At 38.3% G+C, this 22,728-nt stretch overlaps 1 protein-coding gene across 3 annotated transcripts; it reads right to left on the bottom strand.

The window, feature by feature from the left end:
* Positions 1-34: 34 nt before the first annotated feature.
* LOC110839904 (kelch-like protein 10) lies at positions 35-21,886 on the bottom strand. Of its 3 annotated transcripts, none has more exons than XM_087346487.1 (9): positions 21,408-21,886; positions 14,615-14,866; positions 13,199-13,478; positions 6,187-6,423; positions 4,786-4,958; positions 4,299-4,468; positions 3,270-3,428; positions 2,744-2,924; positions 35-557 (listed from the first exon to the last, which is right to left on the bottom strand). In XM_087346487.1, the coding sequence occupies exons 1-9, from the start codon at positions 21,590-21,592 to the stop codon at positions 458-460; spliced, it is 1,737 nt and encodes a 578-aa protein (XP_087202613.1). In that variant the 5' UTR covers positions 21,593-21,886; the 3' UTR covers positions 35-457. The 3 variants fall into 3 exon arrangements, with proteins under 3 accessions (XP_087202613.1, XP_087202614.1, XP_087202615.1); XM_087346488.1 differs by lacking the exon at positions 21,408-21,886 and adding an exon at positions 16,470-17,153; XM_087346489.1 differs by lacking the exon at positions 2,744-2,924 and having other exon boundaries at positions 479-557.
* Positions 21,887-22,728: the final 842 nt, after the last annotated feature.

Raw genomic sequence — 22,728 nt, 5'->3', positions numbered from 1 at the left:
TACCGTCAAGAAACTTTCCACGACTGATCTTCCCCTAATCCCATGAAGACGGTTTCGTAACTCGAAAGATGTCGCCATAAGTGGATTTATTTAATACAAGACGCAAGGTGAAACTGCTGTGTGTTGATGGATTGTAAAATTAAACGTCAGTAAAGTAACTTATTTCAATAAGACTTCTTGAGCAGAAAATAACGAGAAGAAATAATTTTTCCTTGTTTGCTGCAAACAACATTTCTCTTTTTATTTTTTGTAGCTCCTACATCAATTCCTAGTTTTCCACATAATTTTCGTAAGGAAAGTACTGATTTTCCCAATCTAATATTTGTTTACATTTCTCCTCTTCCTTTTTGCGTTTCTCCTCTTCCTTTTTACCTTTCTTCTACTTCGTTCTTTGCGTTTCACCTCTTCCTTTTTTACGTTCTTCTGCTTCTTTTTTGCGTTTCTCCACCATCAATTTCTATCTGGGTTTGTAGGCGTAATCGTTTGCTTTCGGTAGGTTCTTGACGACACATATCGACATATAAGATCTATAATCATTCATGTCTGTCACTTTGTACCTGCAATTTGAAATACTAGAAGTGAAATCAAACCCTTTTCTATCATCCATCATTATTATCTACACTCAAGATAATTTTTATCAGAAAATATGTATCTCTGCATGCGATGATGTAACTCACGAAGGAAATTGTTTTCTACCATAAATAATTTATTTAATATAAATTTAACAGAAATGTAATTTGAATGACGGTGCATTTATGTAAATAAATTATCCATTTTCTTAAAAATATATATACTTTTGCTTCTGGGTTTTAAAATATCAGAGATTTCGTTGTAGAACAAGTATAAAAGAATTATCTTTGTGAGTCGTGAAATGTGTTGACCTAAAAATATCCATGTCTGATGGGCTGGCTCTGTCTTTTGGTAGAATTGTAAACTGCTAGAATCTAAGAGCACAGCTTCCACCGAAATGTCATTGCTTATAATTTGTTTCCGGACAACCTTAACAAAAATTCCCCCAATGGGACGTCAGTGTACGATTCCCACGTGATCTTTCTTTCACTCATGCACATAGAACCCCGGCCAACGTTCTATTATAACGTGATACATTTTATTGCATCAAAGTATTTTAGGACGCTGTCAAACGACTTGTGTTCTGCGCCAGCTAAGTTTCGTACACTTCATTAAGCCAGTACCTTCAGTCAGAATAATAAATTTAATCACATGCTTTCTTTGGAGAGATAAGCGTATCTTGTTTGAGACATGCGTCCATGAAAATATTTACCTCTTTCAGCAATATATATTCAAAAAAATTTTGTCCCACTAAAAGTAGTTCACTTCACTGCACCCACCCATGTATTCCCTTCACTTCACCTCATTTATCACTTTTCTAACCTTCTTCCTAAAAGCACTTGGTTTACAGGAGAGAGTCCCTAAAACATCAGGAGGTAGCTGGTTCCAGATTTGGATGGTCCTATTTACAAAGGAATATTTTCCGATATCTGTTCTTTGCTTTCTGCTCCTAATTTTCCGAATATGATCGACCCTGCTCAGATAATATGGCCTTTGCAATCTGTTACCTATAGCTTCTCATGCCCGTTCTCCCGTGTACACTTTGAAAAGAGCACACGGATCGGAAAGTTTCAAGACTGTGTCAATAGAGGGCGAACCGGATGTAGTACGAGCTTCTGCCGCTAAGGGGGTGCGGCCTACATTCATAGTGAATCAGTGTGCCAGCCGGCATCATCGAATTAGCATCTGTTTCTTAGTTACGGGCGTTTTGGTAGTGCATTACACCGACCCTCCTGCGATTTCGGAATGGCGGATTTTCATGAACAAAGAGTGTGCATCAAATTTTGCCAAAGACTCGCCAAAACGGCTACGGAAACCTAAGAAATGCTAAAGCAAGCATTTAGGGAGTCCGCAATGGGTCGTGCACAAACTTTTGTGTGGCATTCACGTTTTAAAAATGGCCGAACCTCTGTCGATGATGACGAGCGTTCTGGACGACCATCTTCGAGCACAACGCCCGAAAATGTTACGAAGATTCGGCAGGCCATTCACGAAGATCGACGTCGTACCATCAACGACTTGTGCGACATTGTTGGGATAGGCTATGGGACCTGTCAGCTGATTCTAAAGGAAGAACTCCACATGCGACGCATCGCAGCCAAGTTTGTGCCAAGGCTCCTGTCTGAGGACCAGAAGCAGAATCGACTTCTCGTTTGTCAGGAGCTCAAAGATCTTGCCGGATCGCCGGATTTCCAGTGATGCTTCCAGGCTTGGCAGCGGCGCTGGGATCGTTGTGTTCACTCCAAGGGGAACTACTTCGAGGGTGATGGATGAATTTAATACCTGAGATAAGTGTACGGGTTTTTATAGGCGCAGTCTTGAAACTTTCCAATCGCACCTCGTACGTCCTATCTTTCTACGCTGTGTCAGGGTTTACCAGTTCGAATCGCTCCTATGATATGCACATTTACATGCTTTCTTTTGCACCCGTTCTAACTCATTTATCTGTCTCTTCCTGTCCCGCCCCATATTCCAGAATCGGACGCACGTTGTGTTCAAGGCACTGAGTAAGCAGTAAGAACCTCTGAAACGTCGGACTGTTTCTACGTCACTACACGGTGCAGCATCCGCAAGATCGCGGATAACTTGACCGGAAATGATTCACATCCTAGAGCATTTCGAAAGTAACAGTTTGTGATTATACAGTCCTGAACAAACAAACAAAGAAACAAACCATCGATTTTCCTCGTATTTGTAACATGCGTCGCCATAACGGATGACGAAGATCATATCGTCGATGACTTCTGCGTTTATGTTAATAAATTTGAAGTCCATGTCAGGGATCTGGGTCCACGTGTCTTCTGCAGGGTCATACTTTTCGGTACTGAGCTCGTCTGATATCCAGTTCCTTCCGCCTGCACACACACACACACACACACACACACACATTCCGTAAAAAGGTCAGAGCATATAAAAATCTGCCAAAGGGAACTTATTCTATCCCCATAAGCGGGGCCAGTTTCCTAGGTAACCATTGTTGTAGATTTGTTGATATCGATCTTACACATTTTTGTGACCCAACTTCGTTACACATTTTCGTTATATTTTTTTGCCGAATTACCCTTCCGTATAGTCGTGTTTACGTCAAAATGCTGTTCATAAAATCTCAGTCACTCAAAGAAAACCAGGGAAACATTTCACAATAGCAAGTTCTGTGAGAAGGATAGAGTTGCATCAATCAGAATGTCCAGCGTTCTCACCTAGGGCGTACAGATAGCCGTGGAACGGGACGCAAGCAAACCACCTACGTTCAGAAAGCATTGGTGCAACGAACGTCCATCGGTCGGTGTCCGGGTCATAAACTTCCACCGTGTTTAGAAAATCCGTATCATCAATTCCACCAGCGACGTATATTTTGTCTGTAAAAAGAAATTACCTATATGACACGAACTGTACACATATTTGGTGTAGGCAGAGGCATTATACCGGATCATGCAGAGCACAAACTTGGGACAATCCGTAATTAAATTTGTAAATCAATTAATGTCCCTCTTCGTGTCACAGAAACTGCACAGACACGGCTGTCTCTGTTCATCTGTTTCTTTGTTTCGAATGCAGACAAACATTTTGTGTCAAAGTAAACGAGTTTAAATGATAAAATTTAATATAAACAGCATAAAGTACTTAAATTAATGCATAATGGAAATGATGGTAGGTTACAACTTCTGAGAAACGAATTTTATTAAATTTGGTGCCAGAGATGTACGGTACGAGCTGCTCTACACTTATAATACAATGTGCTATTTACATGAGATTATTTATTAACTGTCTCAAAAACTTATTACATCTGTATTATATGAGAGCCAGTTTGATAGTTTGATGGTTGTTTGCATTCACTCCTAGTGTACACTAAAAAGGCAGAAGAGGAAGAACAGAGACAGCCTACAAGAGCAGAAGAATCCATCACGCACTCAGAACTTCAAGCCGTTGCAGTCTGTGAAATAACGTAGTACGTAGCACGGATAAAAGAAAGAGATAATAAAAGAATATGGGACAATGGAGTGAGGGAAACTACGAACAAGAGCGAAGGGGAATGCCTTGATGATAAAAGCATAAAGTTCGTCTGAAACGTCGGCAGAAGCCAAACGACAGCTATCTTCGTTCTCGCCGCCGTGAGAACCTCAAATCCTGAGATTCCTTCAAACGTTTTTGCGTTTTTACACGCGGACAGACAGACGCCTCGCTTTCGGCACTAATTCACACATTTCTGTTTCACAGCATTTACGTACCATTCAGTACAGCCGCTGCTGCACTGGCTCGCTGTGTGTTCATGGGACTGATGAAAGACCACTGGTTCGATTTGCAGTCGTATCTTTCAACCGATCTGTAAACCAGTCTATAATGTCGACCGCCCATGGCGTACACTGCACCTCGCAGAACTGCCACCATTAACCAGCATCTGAAACGAAAAAAGTACATGCTCTGCTAAGCTCATTTATTGCTGATTCAGATGCATTTCCTCTCGCAGAACGCAATTGTTCGCTCGTTATTGTTAAATCATAATTCAAATGAATTAACAAGCAAATCGTATTCTTAAAACCAATATTGGCGCAAAAGTCCTCCTACCTATTCACACTTTGCATGATGCTCCTGTATGTGAGTGGTATAATTTTACAGCCCCTGCCCACAATTATATCTTGAATAAGAGAGCAACTATCAGCTTTTGAAGATGGACTCTGTTCCAAGGATTTCCTTAGTTATCAAGCTGAATCTTACCTGCGTACATACATAGGCTCCACCTCGCGGCATGTCTTCGTAAAAGCGTTGAAGCAGCGACATGATGTTAAAGTTCTAGAGACGAGGTCGTAACCACCGATGACGTAAATGTCGAAACCGACTACTGCCGTGGCATGGCCATCTCGCGGACCGATCGAGTCGACCCCCTCCACCTGCAGGAACGACAGGTTATGGGTTTATGTTTCTTTGGGTCACTTGGTCTATCGATTTAAAGTCCTTACATTAGTGTCCAAGCGATCAACCGCCGGAGCAGAGGTACAACCCTGTAACCGTCCAGACATTAGAGTTCTGTGGAGCAACTCTGCAAGGGCGAGCTGGCCGAAATTCTTTAAAAACAAAGGGTCGGCTGTGTTAAGTGAGAAAGTAGGGGGAGGACTCACATGTGGTCTTTTGGGGGAGTGAGCCAGCAGCAGGAGTCTTGAAGGGTGTCTGGGCAGTCGTGGAAAGTTTCTTGACGGTAGAGGTTAAGATTTTTATAAAGTTGTATAACGAAGAAAATACATAATAAAAGTATAATTAGATCAACAGTTAATTATTATCTCTTCGTTATTCACTCGATCCCCGTGAACGACCCTGAGTCCCTGGCTAGCTGGAGCAAACAACTAACCAAGGACGATTATAACCCCCAACAGTGGACCGAAATTGCTACACCGTGGTAGGTGGCACTCGACAAAAACCGTGAGAAATTAACTTGGAGCAATCGTGGAATTATGAGAGGCGGATGAAACAGGGAGACCCGAAGAGAAGCTCAAACATTACCAGTGCTCTCGTTAAGTACGACAGACAAATGTAGAATTAATTTCTGATCAACAGCTGACATTTCAGCTTCGTACGATGGTAAACAGAGATGTTGGTGTTTTATCGACGCAAAGCTGGAGGAAGCACGTCCCCCACCGCACCCCAAACAGTGCCCCTTCTAATTCACGCGGTGTTACCACGCAGATAGCCAACATCGACATTATTCGCTACTTCATTTATTACGTTGAAATCCACTGACGATTAACGATGACTTCGTTTCATGTCTAAAATCAGCAGACAGGTTGCCATGACAGTTGATGTAGGACGCTTATTGTAAATGGTAATTAAGGCAAACTTCATATCCTTCGTCGATTAGTATTAGAACTTATATTGTACACGAGACTCAGCATGTGAGTATTTTATGTACTTCTTATTTTTAATTCAGTCTTTCGATCTTCTTTTAAAAAAGGGTTGACTGCAATGGAAATAAACGAACACGAAATAAAGAGGCTAAGAGGTCCTTGTGATTAAGCTTAAATAAACAATTACTTAGTGAAAATAAGCAACAAAAGAGGTAAAGTAGTTTTCCTCCGAGGAGTCATTTAACAAGGCACGGTAAGAGTAGAAATGCATGCAACTCACCACACTCCACCGGTCTGCTCGTGCGTCGTACGCTTCGATCAAATCTGTCGGACTTCCGTAGCGAAGACCACCAATACCAAAAAGAATGTCCTGTATGTTTCGCGGGCGGGCAAACCAAGGTGTCACGAAGTCCTTGTGTTCCTTCGTCAACCTTTTCACGCCCTCCAGGTATGTGAGCGTCTCCGAGATCACGGGTCTGCACTCCAGATTTTGTGTCACGTATCGGTTTTTTGAAACCTGTTGAACAATGTGGACCTTATGAAAATTTAGTAAGGTGTAATAAGAGACGCAAGGCAGTAAAATTAAAAGTGTAAATATTATTATGACAACATTGGGTGGCTCGATTCTTAGGCGATGACTAATGAGGAGCAGAGGCTGCTTGACTTAAAAATGCACACGTGCCTGGAACACTATGACTTTATTCAACTCTAATGTTTCACCACCACGTGCAGACTGTTATAGCCCCACTCCTTTGACCAACGCCTAAGAGCAATATTAATACTCATGATGGAAGTAATGGAGGACTCTTTTTATAACTTTGAATCGCTGGATACAGTACATTGTTTAGAGTGCTACTAGGCACTTCATCTACATCTTTTAATAAATTCTTTCTCAAATGGACTTGTGTTTTTGGAAGTTGGAAAGACACCTCTAATTCTCCTTGAGCCGGATTTAGCTCCGCTCCATACCTACAAATAACCCATTTAAAAGAATTATTCAACGATCAACATACACAGTAGGATACTCAACTGAAATCGCAAGGCATTTCAAAGGGATGCCATGTTCCATTGCAGAGGACACAAGAAATTCACACATAGTTTGGTTGGGAACTCGCCGTAATAGACTATGATATATACAGAAAATATCTTTTTTGGTTTATGTAACGACGCTCTTAGCAAATGCAAAGGTTGTGCAGAGAAGCGAAATCAAGTTAATTCGATCTTAGAGAAAACTATTGAAATGTGTTTCAACCGAAAGATAAATACTTCAGTAAGGGTTGCAATTTGAGTTACATTCAAAAATGTAACTAATTTCTCGTCTGTCCTGTTCGAGATGCACGCTGAGATCACCACATTCTTTTTGATTCGATAACTTTAATTAATCGCCAAAATTACGGATCATCGAAAGAAATTTATGACAATTAGATGCTTCGAGATTCAAGGGAGGTATCCTGCTACATATTGATGGTTGGGTTATAGGTGCGTCAACACAACAATGTGTGATTATGGGCTCGAAGTCTATTAAGAGCCATTGCATGTTTCGACCTTAATTGGTCATCATCAGGTGGCTCTCTTTAAGTGTTCGAAACTATTATAGTAGATACGAATGATAAATTAAAAGGCATTGGAAACAGATAGCATTTTCATAAATCCGTGCGATGTTTCACACGTATTCGTAAGAGGTGTTGTAACCGTCCACTGCTCGTGGCCTCGTGACAGCTGCCGTATCAGGGTTGGTGTTTGACTGCCTCCCCTGCCGAGGGCTATGTGGATATCTCAGGGTGTAGGATTTTTAGGGCCTAGCCAATCGGTAGGTAGCTCTTAACTCAGGTCGTGTTAACGGCCTGATCACACCAGCAAATAATAATTCAGATTGAAGTTTGAAGTCATTACTATTTGAAGATATCCGTCTTCTGGGTTGTTGCGCTGTGTAGTCTGGTTGATGTTAACCAACGTTTCAGAGGTCATACTGCCTCCGTCATCAGGGCGATCGCAGTATGACCTCTGAAACGTTGGTTAACATCAACCAGACTACACAGCGCAACAACCCAGAAGACGGTTATCTTCATACTCACCGCTGTGAGAACCTCAAGTCTTACATCATTACTATTTATTGCCCTACAATTTACAGCTTCCCGTGGGTCTCTAGCACCTTCGATATCGCGACTTAAAACAAGAATGCCCCTACCTAATTCTTCTCGGCGCAAGAGTCCAGGGCTTTGTGCGAAGCAACTCCCCCTCCCCGCTCTCATGACAGAGAGAGACCTCTCACGGACCGCACAACGCGATCTTCCACACTTGCTCTTAAAAGCACTTCTCTGTCTGTCGTACGCAGAGTCGAGATCGGATATTAACCAGATCCCAAACATTCCTTTCTGCTCAGATGGCATAAACAAGACTTCTGGCTCTTAGGGCTAAAGTCCATCCTTGTTTTCGGCAAGTGGTGCTAAGATCTTAAATTTTGTTAATATAAGAAAGGTTTTGACATACTGGAAACACACAGAATCAATTAATAAAACCAAACTAATTCCAGATGAGCGGTTACATCACTCCCTAAGTGTAATATCGCTGTTACAAATTCTTTGGAGCCATCGAGATTACACTTACGCCCATCATACGTGCTCATCTAGTCACAGCTGATGGCATTATAATGCTGTTTCACCCTTCATTCTGGCGAAACGTCATTCAAAACTTGAGGTGTCATAAAACCTCACTCTCTCTCTTTCTCTCTACAAATTATCAACTGGTTTAAGAAGGTCTTCTGCCTCCTACCACCATTCATAACAATTGGTTATATTCTTATCTTAGTATAAATGAATCCTGGTTCTAGTGTGTTCAATACATCACATTTTTTTTACATAACTTATTCACTTATTAATCACATAATCATTTTCAAGCAATATGCATTTCATATCATATAGGTATCATACTCTAGTGTGTGTAGGGCATTGCAACTCAGTTCTGTAACTACTAGTTTCGTTCGCACGTAACAATTCCAATGGTTGGTGCACCAAGGAAAGGATTTATTGATCAAACATAATTAAACTCATGGATCCTAAAAAAAATAAAAAAAGGGAATAGACGTATTCCAAATTAGCTTTCTTTCTGTTAGTCAACCCATCATCACGCGACATTTGAAACGTAAAAAAAACAATAATAACCTGATCTGATTGACTCAATCTAAGTGCCATCTTCGCTCTCTACGAACGGCTTAAGCGACCTCTTGTTAAATCGGCCACGAACTCTACCGTCTTTATCGGCTATCGCATACGTGGAAAACGTCGTCGACATATGTCACGACAAATCCAGCGGTATCAAAAACCCAGCACCAGCTGTAGAGCTCTGATGAAAGCAGACATGGAATTTTTGAATCCGTAGGGAGTACGCTTGTACTGAGAAAACTGTAGATTCGAACAGAAAGGCGGTGTATGGCCTTGATTCCTCTTTCAAGGGGCGGAACTCAGGTCTATGGAGGTCATATATCTAACCCCATGGAACTTCTGTAAAAGTTCATTCAATGGTGGAGTTCTAGCCCTGTCAGGAATGGTGACGTCATTAATTTTCCTAACGTCAACACATATCCTCAGTGCCCTGTCTTCTCTAGGAACAACAGTGAGCGAGTTCAAAAATGGTGATTTGGAAATTTCAATTATATCATCCTTCAACATTTGGTCTATGTGCTCTTTAACCAGTGGCCTTAATTTGAATGGTATAGGCCTAACTTGACCTACGAAGGGCTTGTCATTGACTAGCCTAAATTCATATTCAAAGTTTCTACATCTGCCTGGCCTGGAGGTTAGAAAAGGGGAATATCTCACTAATAGTTTAATTAAAATAACCTTCTCGTCCTCATTTAAATAACTGTTACTGTTAACCAGATGTGAACCTCTGCTTCGCTGATAGCACGTGGGTCAGGATGTTCGCTTCCTAATGTATGAGTATTGGTAGGATTCAACTGGCTACTCCCTGATCTACTTATCATCTTCCCTTTACCTACAAACTGCCTATCTCTCAGGCTACTTCTAACTTCACAAATATGCACATATACTTTTTCATCAATACTCTGGCCGTATTTCAAATTCGTCGGTATATAGGGGACGTTGCCCTAACACATTAGCATCATCAGCTATAAAAACACTTAACTCGTCTCTACTCTCTAGGCTCACTGGGATATCAGCTGTTCTCTTGTTAGATTGGGACGTGCCTTGGTCGAGTGTAACGACCTTGGTTGGTTCTGTCCGTGAATTACATGATTTTGAAGGGTCAATGTTATTCTGCCTGCACTGACTATTGCCACGTTGCGGGTTTCCCTTCACCAGCTCCATCCTCGAGGCTTCTGTCTCGATATCTTGGTTAAAACCAACAGATCTTTTCACTCCTTGCTTTGCATATTCAATGCATCCCATTTTAAAGTTAAGAACAACACCGTGCTCTACACAAAATTCACTACCTAATATCACTTCCGACACTAATTCAGGAGACACGAGGAATATATATTCGAACTCATCCTCTCCTAACTTAAACTCCAAAAAGGCCTGGTTCCTAACTCGTTTAGACTTCGTTCCAAAAGCATTAATGAGTACCAAACTCTGAAGTGGCAAAACCAAAACGCCTACACCTGCCGTTACTAACTCATTGTAAGCTCTCTCTGACAATATGCTGGCCTGTGCGCCTGTGTCTATGATGCTAATAATTACCATGTCCCGAACAGAAACTTCTACACGCGGGCAATTACTCAAAACAGAATCGTTGATACTACAAACAACCAAAGTTTCTGCTTCTCCAAGGTCCGAATCATCATCAGGATCCTGAAAAATTAAATATTCTGCCGAATTAGAATCTTGAAGATTACTGGATGCAAAGTGGTGACCCTTAACTGGAATACAATCGGACAGAAGTAGGGTCGCTAATCTGTCACCTAATGGTTTTCCGACGCTGGGAGGGAAGTGACATTATTCTGTCTGTTATTGTCCTGGCTTCGATTCACAAACTCACTCGCAGAAGGGTTCAAATTGCGCCGCTCGACCCTGTGTTGCTGGCCTTCCTGTGACCCATGACCATGGGGTGATCTCCAATTACGGTTGTCGTTCCAACGATTGTAATGTGACCGTTGCTGAACATAAACTTGCCTAACTTGTTGACTCTGCGGCCGTGTCCTATTGTTACTGCTGCGATCATTTGCGTTTCCGTGCGACCTTACGTGGCCCTGATTTTGCAAGGTACCGGCTAAGTTTAACCGCCGTTGTCCTTCGTGCATTTCAATCCCTTCAAGACGCTTTAGGAGATCCAAAGCGTCCTGAATGCAGGTTAGCTGAGCGGCAGCGAAGCTATTTTGGACGTATATTGGGAAATGAAACTTCACCGCGTCTATAAGTTCGACATCGGGCATCTTGGGTTCAAGGTAGCTCGCTAAGACTGCATATTTTAGGAAGTGCTCAGACATACGTAGCTTGCAGCCCTTCTGATATCGGTCCTGATAAATGGAACACTTAACAATGCTTTGTTTATTCGCGGACCAAAAGTTTCTTCTGAAGGCTAGTTTGAATTGTTCATAATTTTGAATTTGTGGAGCTACAGCAGACAACCAATCAACTGCTATAGGTTCGGTGATCGACTTGAGCGCCATAGCGAGCTGGAATAGAGCCGGCACCGCTTTCAGTCTCATGAAGTCATCTAATTGCTTCAAAAAGTACACAGCGTTAACCATATAGCTGTCATGAAATCGTGGGAGGGTCAAGTCAGACGGAGCGATGAAGCTACTAGCGTTACAGACTTGAGTTGTTGGCATGCACACACTTGCTTCACTCTGACCTCCACAAGACACGTGGTTGTTACCTGATTTTGGACAATTTACATTAGCACTATCAATAATGGTACAGGGTGCGATTTGTATGACATCACCTTCAAGGGTGTGGGCAGAACCACAAGTAGATTGGTCAGCACCTAAGTTTCCATCAGTGGATGTCAGCGAACCGGTATTGCCAACCACTGCTGATCTCTCTAAAATTTTCACTTTTATGTTATCCAAATCTACATTCATTTTGTCCAGCCTAGCTTTACATGATTCGAATTCTTTCATCTCTTTATTAACCTGCTTTCTTGTTTCGCTCTGCCATTTGGTGACGTCATCCCTTACACCAGATTGTACAGCCTTGATATTAGCTTCTAGCTTAGCGAATCTCTCATCAGTTCTTTCTTTGCTGATTACTATTTTACAAGTTACCTCGCTAAGTTTTTGATCCACCTCGTGAATGAGTTTTTTAGCTGTCTCTTTAGTATTGTCCGTCACTTGTATCACCTGTTCATTAACCTGACTAACCAAGCTATCGAACCTATCCCTTACTCCAGAAAATTCCTTGTCAGTATTGTCCTTGACCTGCTTTATATTTACATGCAGTCTGGCAGTTTCACTTTCCAGTCTGCCTGACAATTCTTTGCTCAACTCCTGGTTCTCGCGTTCAAACTTCGCGATGAGATTCTCATTTTCTAGCCTTATATTCTCTTCAATGTCCTGAATTTTCTTACTCAATTCCTTACTTAATTTGGCATTGTCCCTTTCAATTTTCTCGCACAACTTAGTGTTATCTTTGGTTTGGCTTTCTTTCAAATTACGGAACATATTAGTTATGAAATCGCGCAAGGAGTCCGTGCTTTCATGGGTCGTACTTTCGGAACATACGGTCACCTGCTTAAGGCCTTCCGTATTTTCCGACTCCTCTACGGTATCTACAGATTTGTTGCTCGGCTCGACAGCCGTCTCCACCACTGCATAGCTCCTGGCCGCCGGGCTACCTGTCTCACTAAAACGATCTATTTGTGCACAAGGCATCTCAGTGTCCAAACCATAATCTTCAATCATATCTGAATTGAATTCGACAGTCCTATTCCGCAACTGCCTTGCAGTCATAACGTCGTGCGAGCGTGTTACCAACGGGTAGTTGTTGTAACCATGGAAACTAAAGCAATCTGGGGTTATCTTTCGCAGCAAATTTTGCGCGGAATAAGGCATTCAAATTACTGTGTAGTTTTCACGTTGTTATTGTAAGATTTTAGTCAGAATCGGAATGTGTCAACAGATTCTGTTAAAGCTCATCAGTATTAAAATCTAATGAACATCCATTTAGACGTTCTCAAGCTGGAACTGCGGACAGACAGACAGACAGACGGGCTTACACGTGACCAAGAAAAAGGCTCACGATTTGCATTAATTGGTTACGAACACGTGTGAAAATGGAATTGAAAATGCGGGTTTCACTTCCCATAAACATCCTCGATTTCAGGGGCGTACTGACCTTCTTCTTCAAAAATTTTGTGCCCAGTAGTCCCAGTCTGACGCCTTTCAAAAGGCCCACGATTTGACCTTTCCTGTTGTCCGGGTCGTGGTTGATCCACCGGAGAATGCATTCCCAAACAACTCCCTCGTCCTTCACGTTCAGTTCATCCGACTCGATTATCTCTTGCAGTTCCTCTACAGGCAGTTCCAGCAGTTCTTCGCTCTTCTGAGACACTTGCACGAAGTAGTCCAGAACAAAGCGACGAGCGTGAGACTTGAGGTCGGCGCAGAAGTGACACCTGTCACAACGAGGGTAAGAGATGAATCGATCTCTTTCGGACTCTAACACAATGAAACACTGCAGCAAGAACTGCATTCTCAAGCATTTGCACACCACAGTATTTCGCCTGCAGTTTTTACCTTATCCCTTCGAAGCCCGAATGAGCGAGACTGAGAGCAGACACGTGGAGAGGCAGCGATGATTAATGCTCCGTTTAACCGTGGCAAAATAGAAAGTTTTCGGCTCTGAAGTTTCCCAGGCAATTACCGCTCGTCCTCGTGATAAAGTTATAGGTTGAAACAAATGCATGGCGTACGCAAGTGAAGAAGGCAGTGAAATCAGAAGTGTAGAATTTTGAATTCTGCCATTAACCTTGGCGAAACGACATTGTGTCAACTGTGAGTGTTAATCCAATGAAACTTCGTTTAGCCGGACTATATGGGGGGAACCACGGGTCGGATAAGCCTATAAGACGGATGTGCGAGGGAAAGGGGACGTGGTCATGGATATGAACAAATAATTAGAGACTCAATAAAGATTTTCCTCGTCAAGGATGATGCGGGCGTGTCGCAGGCACAAGCCGATGGCAAAAGTCAAACGTGACCGCTGTTCGAAGGAGTCCCTGTACTAAAATAGTGAATTTATCAGTCATTCTGTCCATCGCGTGAAGGGGAGATTCTGGTGTGATTCTGCCGATGTCAGTGATTTGCTTGCTATGTTGTCCTGAACGAGACGGACCAGGGCTTCATCTTCTATGGGAACGAGCGGGTTCTTTTCTGTCTTTGCCCGATATTAACCAATTCTCTAAATGTCTTGAATTGTTCATAATACTCAGCAAAATCTGGATATATGTTCAGATCAATGAACTGTACCGCGTGGACATCGCTTTAAACATTCTTGCCGGTGGAAACCGATCGCAAACTATCTGGTTGAATTCGGTCGCTTAATTGGATAATCGAGGGTCGGCTAACAGAGGTTTTACTTTGTGCAGAAACATTTAAATTACAGAGACATTATTAGCAACCTGCCAACGCATTATAATCCGCCCAGTCTTTAGTCAGAGGTTGTAATATCCTACTGCTCTCTTGAGTAAAGGTGATTCGCTCCAGCGTCGAAGGCTGGCGTCACAGCAAATGACAAATGAACATCAATTACCTCGCGACAAGCAAGATGCCGACACAGTTGTCGATGTCCGTCGCTTTCTTGAGGAAGTCGCAGCAGAGCTCATAAACGTCCAGAATACACAAGTAGTCAGCCGTCACGAGCAGCTGACACGCATTGTCTGAGCCGATGTCCACCTCGCGAAAATAAACATAATCCAGTATCAGGGTCATCATGTCAGAGCTGACTTCGTGGAGGAGAATATCAGTTTCCTCAATTGTGTGCAGTGTTGTCGTGAAGTGGGTCCTGAAACGTCGATTTGGAGAAACGGTGAGCAGAAAATTACAAGTCATGCGCATAAACTTTAGGTTATTATGACTCACGTAGCCAAATAAAAATATCCTTTTGTCAATGTGGTGGATGAATTTTTGTTATACGAAGACTTCAAAAATTCCGAGAACGTGTACTAATGGGACCAGATTAACTGCGAGAGGGTCAGAAGCGGGCATAGGCTTAACAGAATATAAGTTACAAATCGGATAGGAAGAAGCGAACATTTGTACTGTAGAATGGACTCATTCAAGAGATATCTGAGCTTATAACAACTACTACAAAAATGTTAAAGCCAACCAGCAAATTAACACAAATATTTCAACATACATCGCAGGCTGTACATTGCACTCATTGATAAGTTCGTAACATAAAATTATTTGTTCTGTCAATATATTTTCCCGACAATAAAAAACTTAAGAGAAAAGGCGATGTTTCTACGCGGCCTTTAAAAAGTGATCATCAACCAGCAAACAATTTTATACTATAAATTAAGGGCTTTGTAATGCAAGACAAACAGAAAGATTTGATTGTCTGAAAACTGAAAAAGGGGCACAGCTCGTAACAAGACATGAGAAACGTCTCTTGGAGACCAGAAGCAATGTTTCACGGTAAAAATTCATTTCTCATTTCAAGAACTCTAAGCATCTTTATTTAAAACACAAGCAGAATAACGTATGCACAAATTATCGAAAGATTCCCTCCTAACAATGAAACATTTCTCGCAAGGTTCTTTGTTACAGTTTATTATATTTGAGACAGAGCAACACAGCAGCTTTCGATGTTACGGACAGTGACGTGACGAAGTTCAACTCCCAAATTCCTTCTGGACTTTGTCGGTCGTATTTACATATTGACACCAAGACTTTTGGAAATGAATTGATTCTATGTCTCCCTCCAGATCGATTGACTGTCACCTTGGTACAACCGCAATTACAAATTAGAACAAAAATAAAACACGTACGTCTTCTGGGACGTTGCGTCGTGTTGTCTTGTAGAAATTATCGGATGATTCAGAGGTGCTTACTGCCTCCATCATCAGGGAAAAAAGACAGTAAGTACGTCTGAAATGCCACTCAGTTTCTAGAAGACATTAGTCTGCTTCCTCACCGTCGTGCGATTTTATGGCAATGAATAAACAATAAAAGTTTATATCTTAACTGCGTCATGTTTGTGTTTAATCAATATAATAATTCATTCACCGTCCATACACAAACTTAAAATGTTGTTAAAATTTACTTAAAATTACAACATTTTTTAGAATTAGATCTTGATACATTTCACATTTGACGACATGTTTCGGTGTATTACACCATCATCAGGTCAATCAATTTAAAAACTGTTTTAAAAGCTGTTGTACATCCTGCTCCGCGTATATTGATACGTTTGACTGTTTTGATTTTCTTCCTTTTAATGCTTGGATGTTTATATCTGTAAAATTAATTTTCAAATCATGATTTTTGGAATTGACATAGGAAATATAAATTTACAAATTTAAAATTTAAAGGGTTATTACCGTAATATAACGTAATACAATGTAGAAGAATCATAATATAGTAGTAGATGGTAGTAAACATACCGGGTTGTAAGTGATGCGTTGTACGTCCTATAATATGGGGCTGTAGATTGCAACTGAGCTGTGTGTGTTGTGTGTGGCTATATATATTGAGTGAAAGTTGTTCAGGTGGTTGGGTCGATGGACTGTAGAATATTAAATATTGGATTGTTTGCGTAGATGTTGCTGTCGTTTAATGCTATGTTTTGTTTATGTGTTCTTTGTATATGATATTTCTCTATTGTGTCTCTGTGTCGTTTGTTTTGTACTATTTTTATAATGTCCATTGTTTGTTCTATTTTGTTGTATGCATGTCCCGTGTTTAATATATGCTTTGCATATGCTGAATAGTCTTTATTGTGTTTAATTGCTGTTATATGCTCTTTATATCTTTGACTGAAAGTGCGTCCGGTTTGGCCTATATAGGTTAACGGGCAATTATTGCATTTTAACCTATATATGCCTGGTTGTTCATATTGATTTTTTGTGTCTATTTGTGGCTTTTGTTTCAAGATGTTTTTTATTGTGTTTTTTGTTCTAAATGCTATTTTTATGTTATTTGTTTTAAATATTTTTGTTATATATTTGGTTTCTTTACCTATATATGTGAATGTGGCCCATTTATTTTGTATATTTTCGTCTTCGTTTTCATTTTTGTTGTTTTCATTGTTTATTTTATTTTTGGGTTTTAATTCGTAATTATTATAACCGTTTCTATTAGAATTTGTTTTATTATGTTACATTCAATTTGTTTGTTTATTGTGGTTATGGGATATGTATTTTTTCTGTTTATTAAGTAATTGATAGCCATTTGTTTATGTTCATTTGGATGGCATGATGAGGCATGAATTATGGTGCTTGTACTTGTAGGTTTTCTGTATATTTTGAATTCCAAATTATTTTCATTTCGTATTATAGTTAGATCTAAATAATTTAATTTATTATTTTGTTCTGTTTCTAAAGGAAATTGTATATTTTGATTTATGTTGTTAAATTCATTTAAAACATTTTTTATATTTGTATTTTTTGCATCAAAAATCATGAGTATATCATCAACATATCTACTGTAGTATTTTATTTGATATTTGTTTAATATATTTACTATACAATCATGCTCGAGATATTGCAAGAATATTTCGGATAATATGCTTGAGGTGGGAGCTCCCATGGGTAATCCTGTTTCTTGTTTCCAATATTCATTATTGAATTGGAAATAATTTTGGTTAATGATAATATTAGTTATATTTGTAATTTCATTTATTAGATCTGTATTTATATTTTGTCTATTTAGAATATCTCTTACAATATCTCGTAGCATGACTGTTGGAATATTTGTATACATATTATTGATGTCAAAAGAACAAATTTGTATATTTTTATTATTATGAAAATTTTATTGTTGGATTTCATTTATTAATTTAATAGAGTTTGTTATGTTAAACGTATTTGGTAGATTACAGTATTCTTTTAAAATGTTTGCTATTTTTATTGCTATTTTATATGCAGGGGCTGATGTCCAATTTATTAATGGTCTGATAGAATATGGGTTCTTATGTAGTTTAATTTGTCCTGTGATAATTGGTGCGGTAGCGCTGTGGTTATAGTATTGTGTTTTGGGAGGGTTAAAAATGTTATTACATTTTTGGGTTATTTTTTGTATTTCTTTTTGGTATTTTGGTGTTGGGTTTTGTGTTAATTGTGTGAATTAATTTTTGTTTATAAATTGAGTAATGTATTTTTGGTATTGTTCTATAGAGAGTATTATGATGGTTCTACCTTTATCTGCCTGTGTAATTGTTAAATTGTTAAATTGATTGACCTGATGATGGTGTAATACACCGAAACATGTCGTCAAATGTGAAATGTATCAAGATCTAATTCTAAAAAATGTTGTAATTTTATGTAATTTTAAGTAAATTTTAACAACATTTTAAGTTTGTGTATGGACGGTGAATGAATTATTATATTGATTAAACACAAACATGACGCAGTTAAGATATAAATTATATAATTGTCAAATAAATTGCGTGTATCAATTTTTAAATTTGAAACGAAAGGTACTGAAATGCAACGCGAATATTAGATTCAACAAATTATGTTTAAAAGAAAGAATAACACCAAAATATGTAAAAATAAAAATACAAGGAAATAATCCTAATATACAAATAATTAAACAAAAGGCAGAAACATTATATATAAAAGCTGAAATCAAACAATTATACAAAAAGAAATACAAATTAAACTTATTAACATATAAAAAACATTTAGAAGCTGCAAACATATGGAAGGATGTATGGATTGACATAGAAAATGAAATAACACAAAAATTAAAAACTGAATTAACTAAATTAACTAAATTAAAAATCTAACAAATATTCAATTCACACAAAACGAATATAATTTACTAAACAAAGGTTTAAAATACAATTTACATCACAAACAAAAAACATGGATCACAAATCTAGCACTAGAAGCAGAAACTGCAATAAATTTAATTCCTATACAAAAACAAGACCACATACGACACATAATAGCTGAAAAAATTGAACACCTAATTAAACAAAACAAAAAGAACGATCAATTTAATAAAACACATATTAATGAATGGAAATTAATAAAAAATATCAAACAAAAATTACAACAAAATAAACTAACAATTACACAGGCAGATAAAGGTAGAACCATCATAATACTCTCTATAGAACAATACCAAAAATACATTACTCAATTTATAAACAAAAATGAATTCACACAATTAACACAAAACCCAACACCAAAATACCAAAAAGAAATACAAAAAATAACCCAAAAATGTAATAACATTTTTAACCCTCCCAAAACACAATACTATAACCACAGCGCTACCGCACCAATTATCACAGGACAAATTAAACTACATAAGAACCCATATTCTATCAGACCATTAATAAATTGGACATCAGCCCCTGCATATAAAATAGCAATAAAAATAGCAAACATTTTAAAAGAATACTGTAATCTACCAAATACGTTTAACATAACAAACTCTATTAAATTAATAAATGAAATCCAACAATAAAATTTTCATAATAATAAAAATATACAAATTTGTTCTTTTGACATCAATAATATGTATACAAATATTCCAACAGTCATGCTACGAGATATTGTAAGAGATATTCTAAATAGACAAAATATAAATACAGATCTAATAAATGAAATTACAAATATAACTAATATTATCATTAACCAAAATTATTTCCAATTCAATAATGAATATTGGAAACAAGAAACAGGATTACCCATGGGAGCTCCCACCTCAAGCATATTATCCGAAATATTCTTGCAATATCTCGAGCATGATTGTATAGTAAATATATTAAACAAATATCAAATAAAATACTACAGTAGATATGTTGATGATATACTCATGATTTTTGATGCAAAAAATACAAATATAAAAAATGTTTTAAATGAATTTAACAACATAAATCAAAATATACAATTTCCTTTAGAAACAGAACAAAATAATAAATTAAATTATTTAGATCTAACTATAATACGAAATGAAAATAATTTGGAATTCAAAATATACAGAAAACCTACAAGTACAAGCACCATAATTCATGCCTCATCATGCCATCCAAATGAACATAAACAAATGGCTATCAATTACTTAATAAACAGAAAAAATACATATCCCATAACCACAATAAACAAACAAATTGAATGTAACATAATAAAACAAATTCTAATAGAAACGGTTATAATAATTACGAATTAAAACCCAAAAATAAAATAAACAATGAAAACAACAAAAATGAAAACGAAGACGAAAATATACAAAATAAATGGGCCACATTCACATATATAGGTAAAGAAACCAAATATATAACAAAAATATTTAAAACAAATAACATAAAAATAGCATTTAGAACAAAAAACACAATAAAAAACATCTTGAAACAAAAGCCACAAATAGACACAAAAAATCAATATGAACAACCAGGCATATATAGGTTAAAATGCAATAATTGCCCGTTAACCTATATAGGCCAAACCGGACGCACTTTCAGTCAAAGATATAAAGAGCATATAACAGCAATTAAACACAATAAAGACTATTCAGCATATGCAAAGCATATATTAAACACGGGACATGCATACAACAAAATAGAACAAACAATGGACATTATAAAAATAGTACAAAACAAACGACACAGAGACACAATAGAGAAATATCATATACAAAGAACACATAAACAAAACATAGCATTAAACGACAGCAACATCTACGCAAACAATCCAATATTTAATATTCTACAGTCCATCGACCCAACCACCTGAACAACTTTCACTCAATATATATAGCCACACACAACACACACAGCTCAGTTGCAATCTACAGCCCCATATTATAGGACGTACAACGCATCACTTACAACCCGGTATGTTTACTACCATCTACTACTATATTATGATTCTTCTACATTGTATTACGTTATATTACGGTAATAACCCTTTAAATTTTAAATTTGTAAATTTATATTTCCTATGTCAATTCCAAAAATCATGATTTGAAAATTAATTTTACAGATATAAACATCCAAGCATTAAAAGGAAGAAAATCAAAACAGTCAAACGTATCAATATACGCGGAGCAGGATGTACAACAGCTTTTAATACAGTTTTTAAATTGATTGACCTGATGATGGTGTAATACACCGAAACATGTCAAATGTGAAATGTATCAAGATCTAATTCTAAAAAATGTTGTAATTTTATGTAATTTTAAGTAAATTTTAACAACATTTTAAGTTTGTGTATGGACGGTGAATGAATTATTATAAACAATAAAAGATAAATAGCCGTATAAAATTACAGATTTCTGCAACAAAGGGAATATAACGTTTCACATACGAATTGACGTCTATTATGTCCTTATTTCACATGTTAATCAACCACGTCAGTAAATGAACAAACCTGAAATATGCGCTGCGCATCGACAGAATCAATCTGTGGACTGGAAAGACGCCGCCGTCATCCAAACTCAACACCGCGTCACACAAGAGGTTCTTCTCTCTCAGCTCGTTCAGACGGACCAATGCTTCGGTGTACTTGCACCTGGCGTCGACTTGAAAACAGCTCCGATATTGGTTTGACTCCATCTCCTGAAAAACAGTCCATCGCTGTTACAGGTTTTTCTTCATACTTACGCGTATACACATCAACTGAGAGTGACTGAGAAGGAACACGGTATTGAGAATAATATCTGGTCCTGCGAGAGAGTTACTCACAAGGGAATGGTGAAAATTGCATAATATGGAGCTTTATAGATCTCTTCACTGATTAATAAATTGTAGGCTGTCAGATCAAGGGTAATAAGATGGGTGGTTCATGCTGTAAACATGGCAGAGACAAGAAGTGCAACTTTTTAATCGGAAGACCTGAAACGACAAAGTCACTTGAGAGTCCGATGAGTTACTGGGATAATATTAAAATGGATCTTAGAGGTTGAGAATGAAGGTGTGGCTTGACTTCGTCTGCTTGTGGATGTGGCTTAGAGGCGGGGTCTTGTAAACACGGACATGAAACTTCTTGTTTCATAAAAGGCGAGGCACTTGATTAAAGGGGCTACTGTTAGATTCTCATTAGGACTTCTGCTCCATGCACTCAGTTTGTTTCTTTGTTTTAGAAATGCCTGTTGATATCCAACACAAAATGCCAAAGTTCTAAATGTGACTAATCTAACTAACCACCTAGACGGCTTACGCAACACGAAGTTTCAACACCGAACTAACCAAACCCTCCATCAGACCCTGCCCTGGGACAACAAAATCTAGTCCCCTTCAACTCCTATCCCCGATAGATCCCGCCTGAGATTATCATCCCATCTACCTCTAAGGCAGTGATATTCAAACTTTTTTGTTCGCGTACTCCCAGATATAATTTCTCTTCAACTTTGTACCCCCAAAGTTGTCGGTGTTTAATTAAAGTTATACATAGTATATAATCTACATCTAAAATAAATTAAATAAATTACATTACTGATTATAAAGTGTTTATCATAAAATAATATATACATATTTTTTTAAATAAGATAGCTTCGCGTACACCTGGGGGTACGCATACCCCAGGTTGAAAAACAATGCTCTAAGGTATCACCGGCGACCTCTTCCCCTCAGTCTTTCCAAAAATACCCAGTGCACACCTTTTGCCCCATCCATGCATTCCACATGCTCCGACGAACTCACTATTCTTGGTTTAATCACCCCGAAGATGTGACTGGTATGGGCAATATTAA

This window comes from Zootermopsis nevadensis, unplaced genomic scaffold (genome assembly GCF_977971745.1).
Source record: "Zootermopsis nevadensis isolate Lab colony 2312 unplaced genomic scaffold, Znev_1.0 Znev_ptg000010l, whole genome shotgun sequence".
In the NCBI taxonomy this organism is placed as follows: domain Eukaryota; kingdom Metazoa; phylum Arthropoda; class Insecta; order Blattodea; family Termopsidae; genus Zootermopsis; species Zootermopsis nevadensis.
This window is presented reverse-complemented; position numbering and strand designations above follow the sequence as displayed.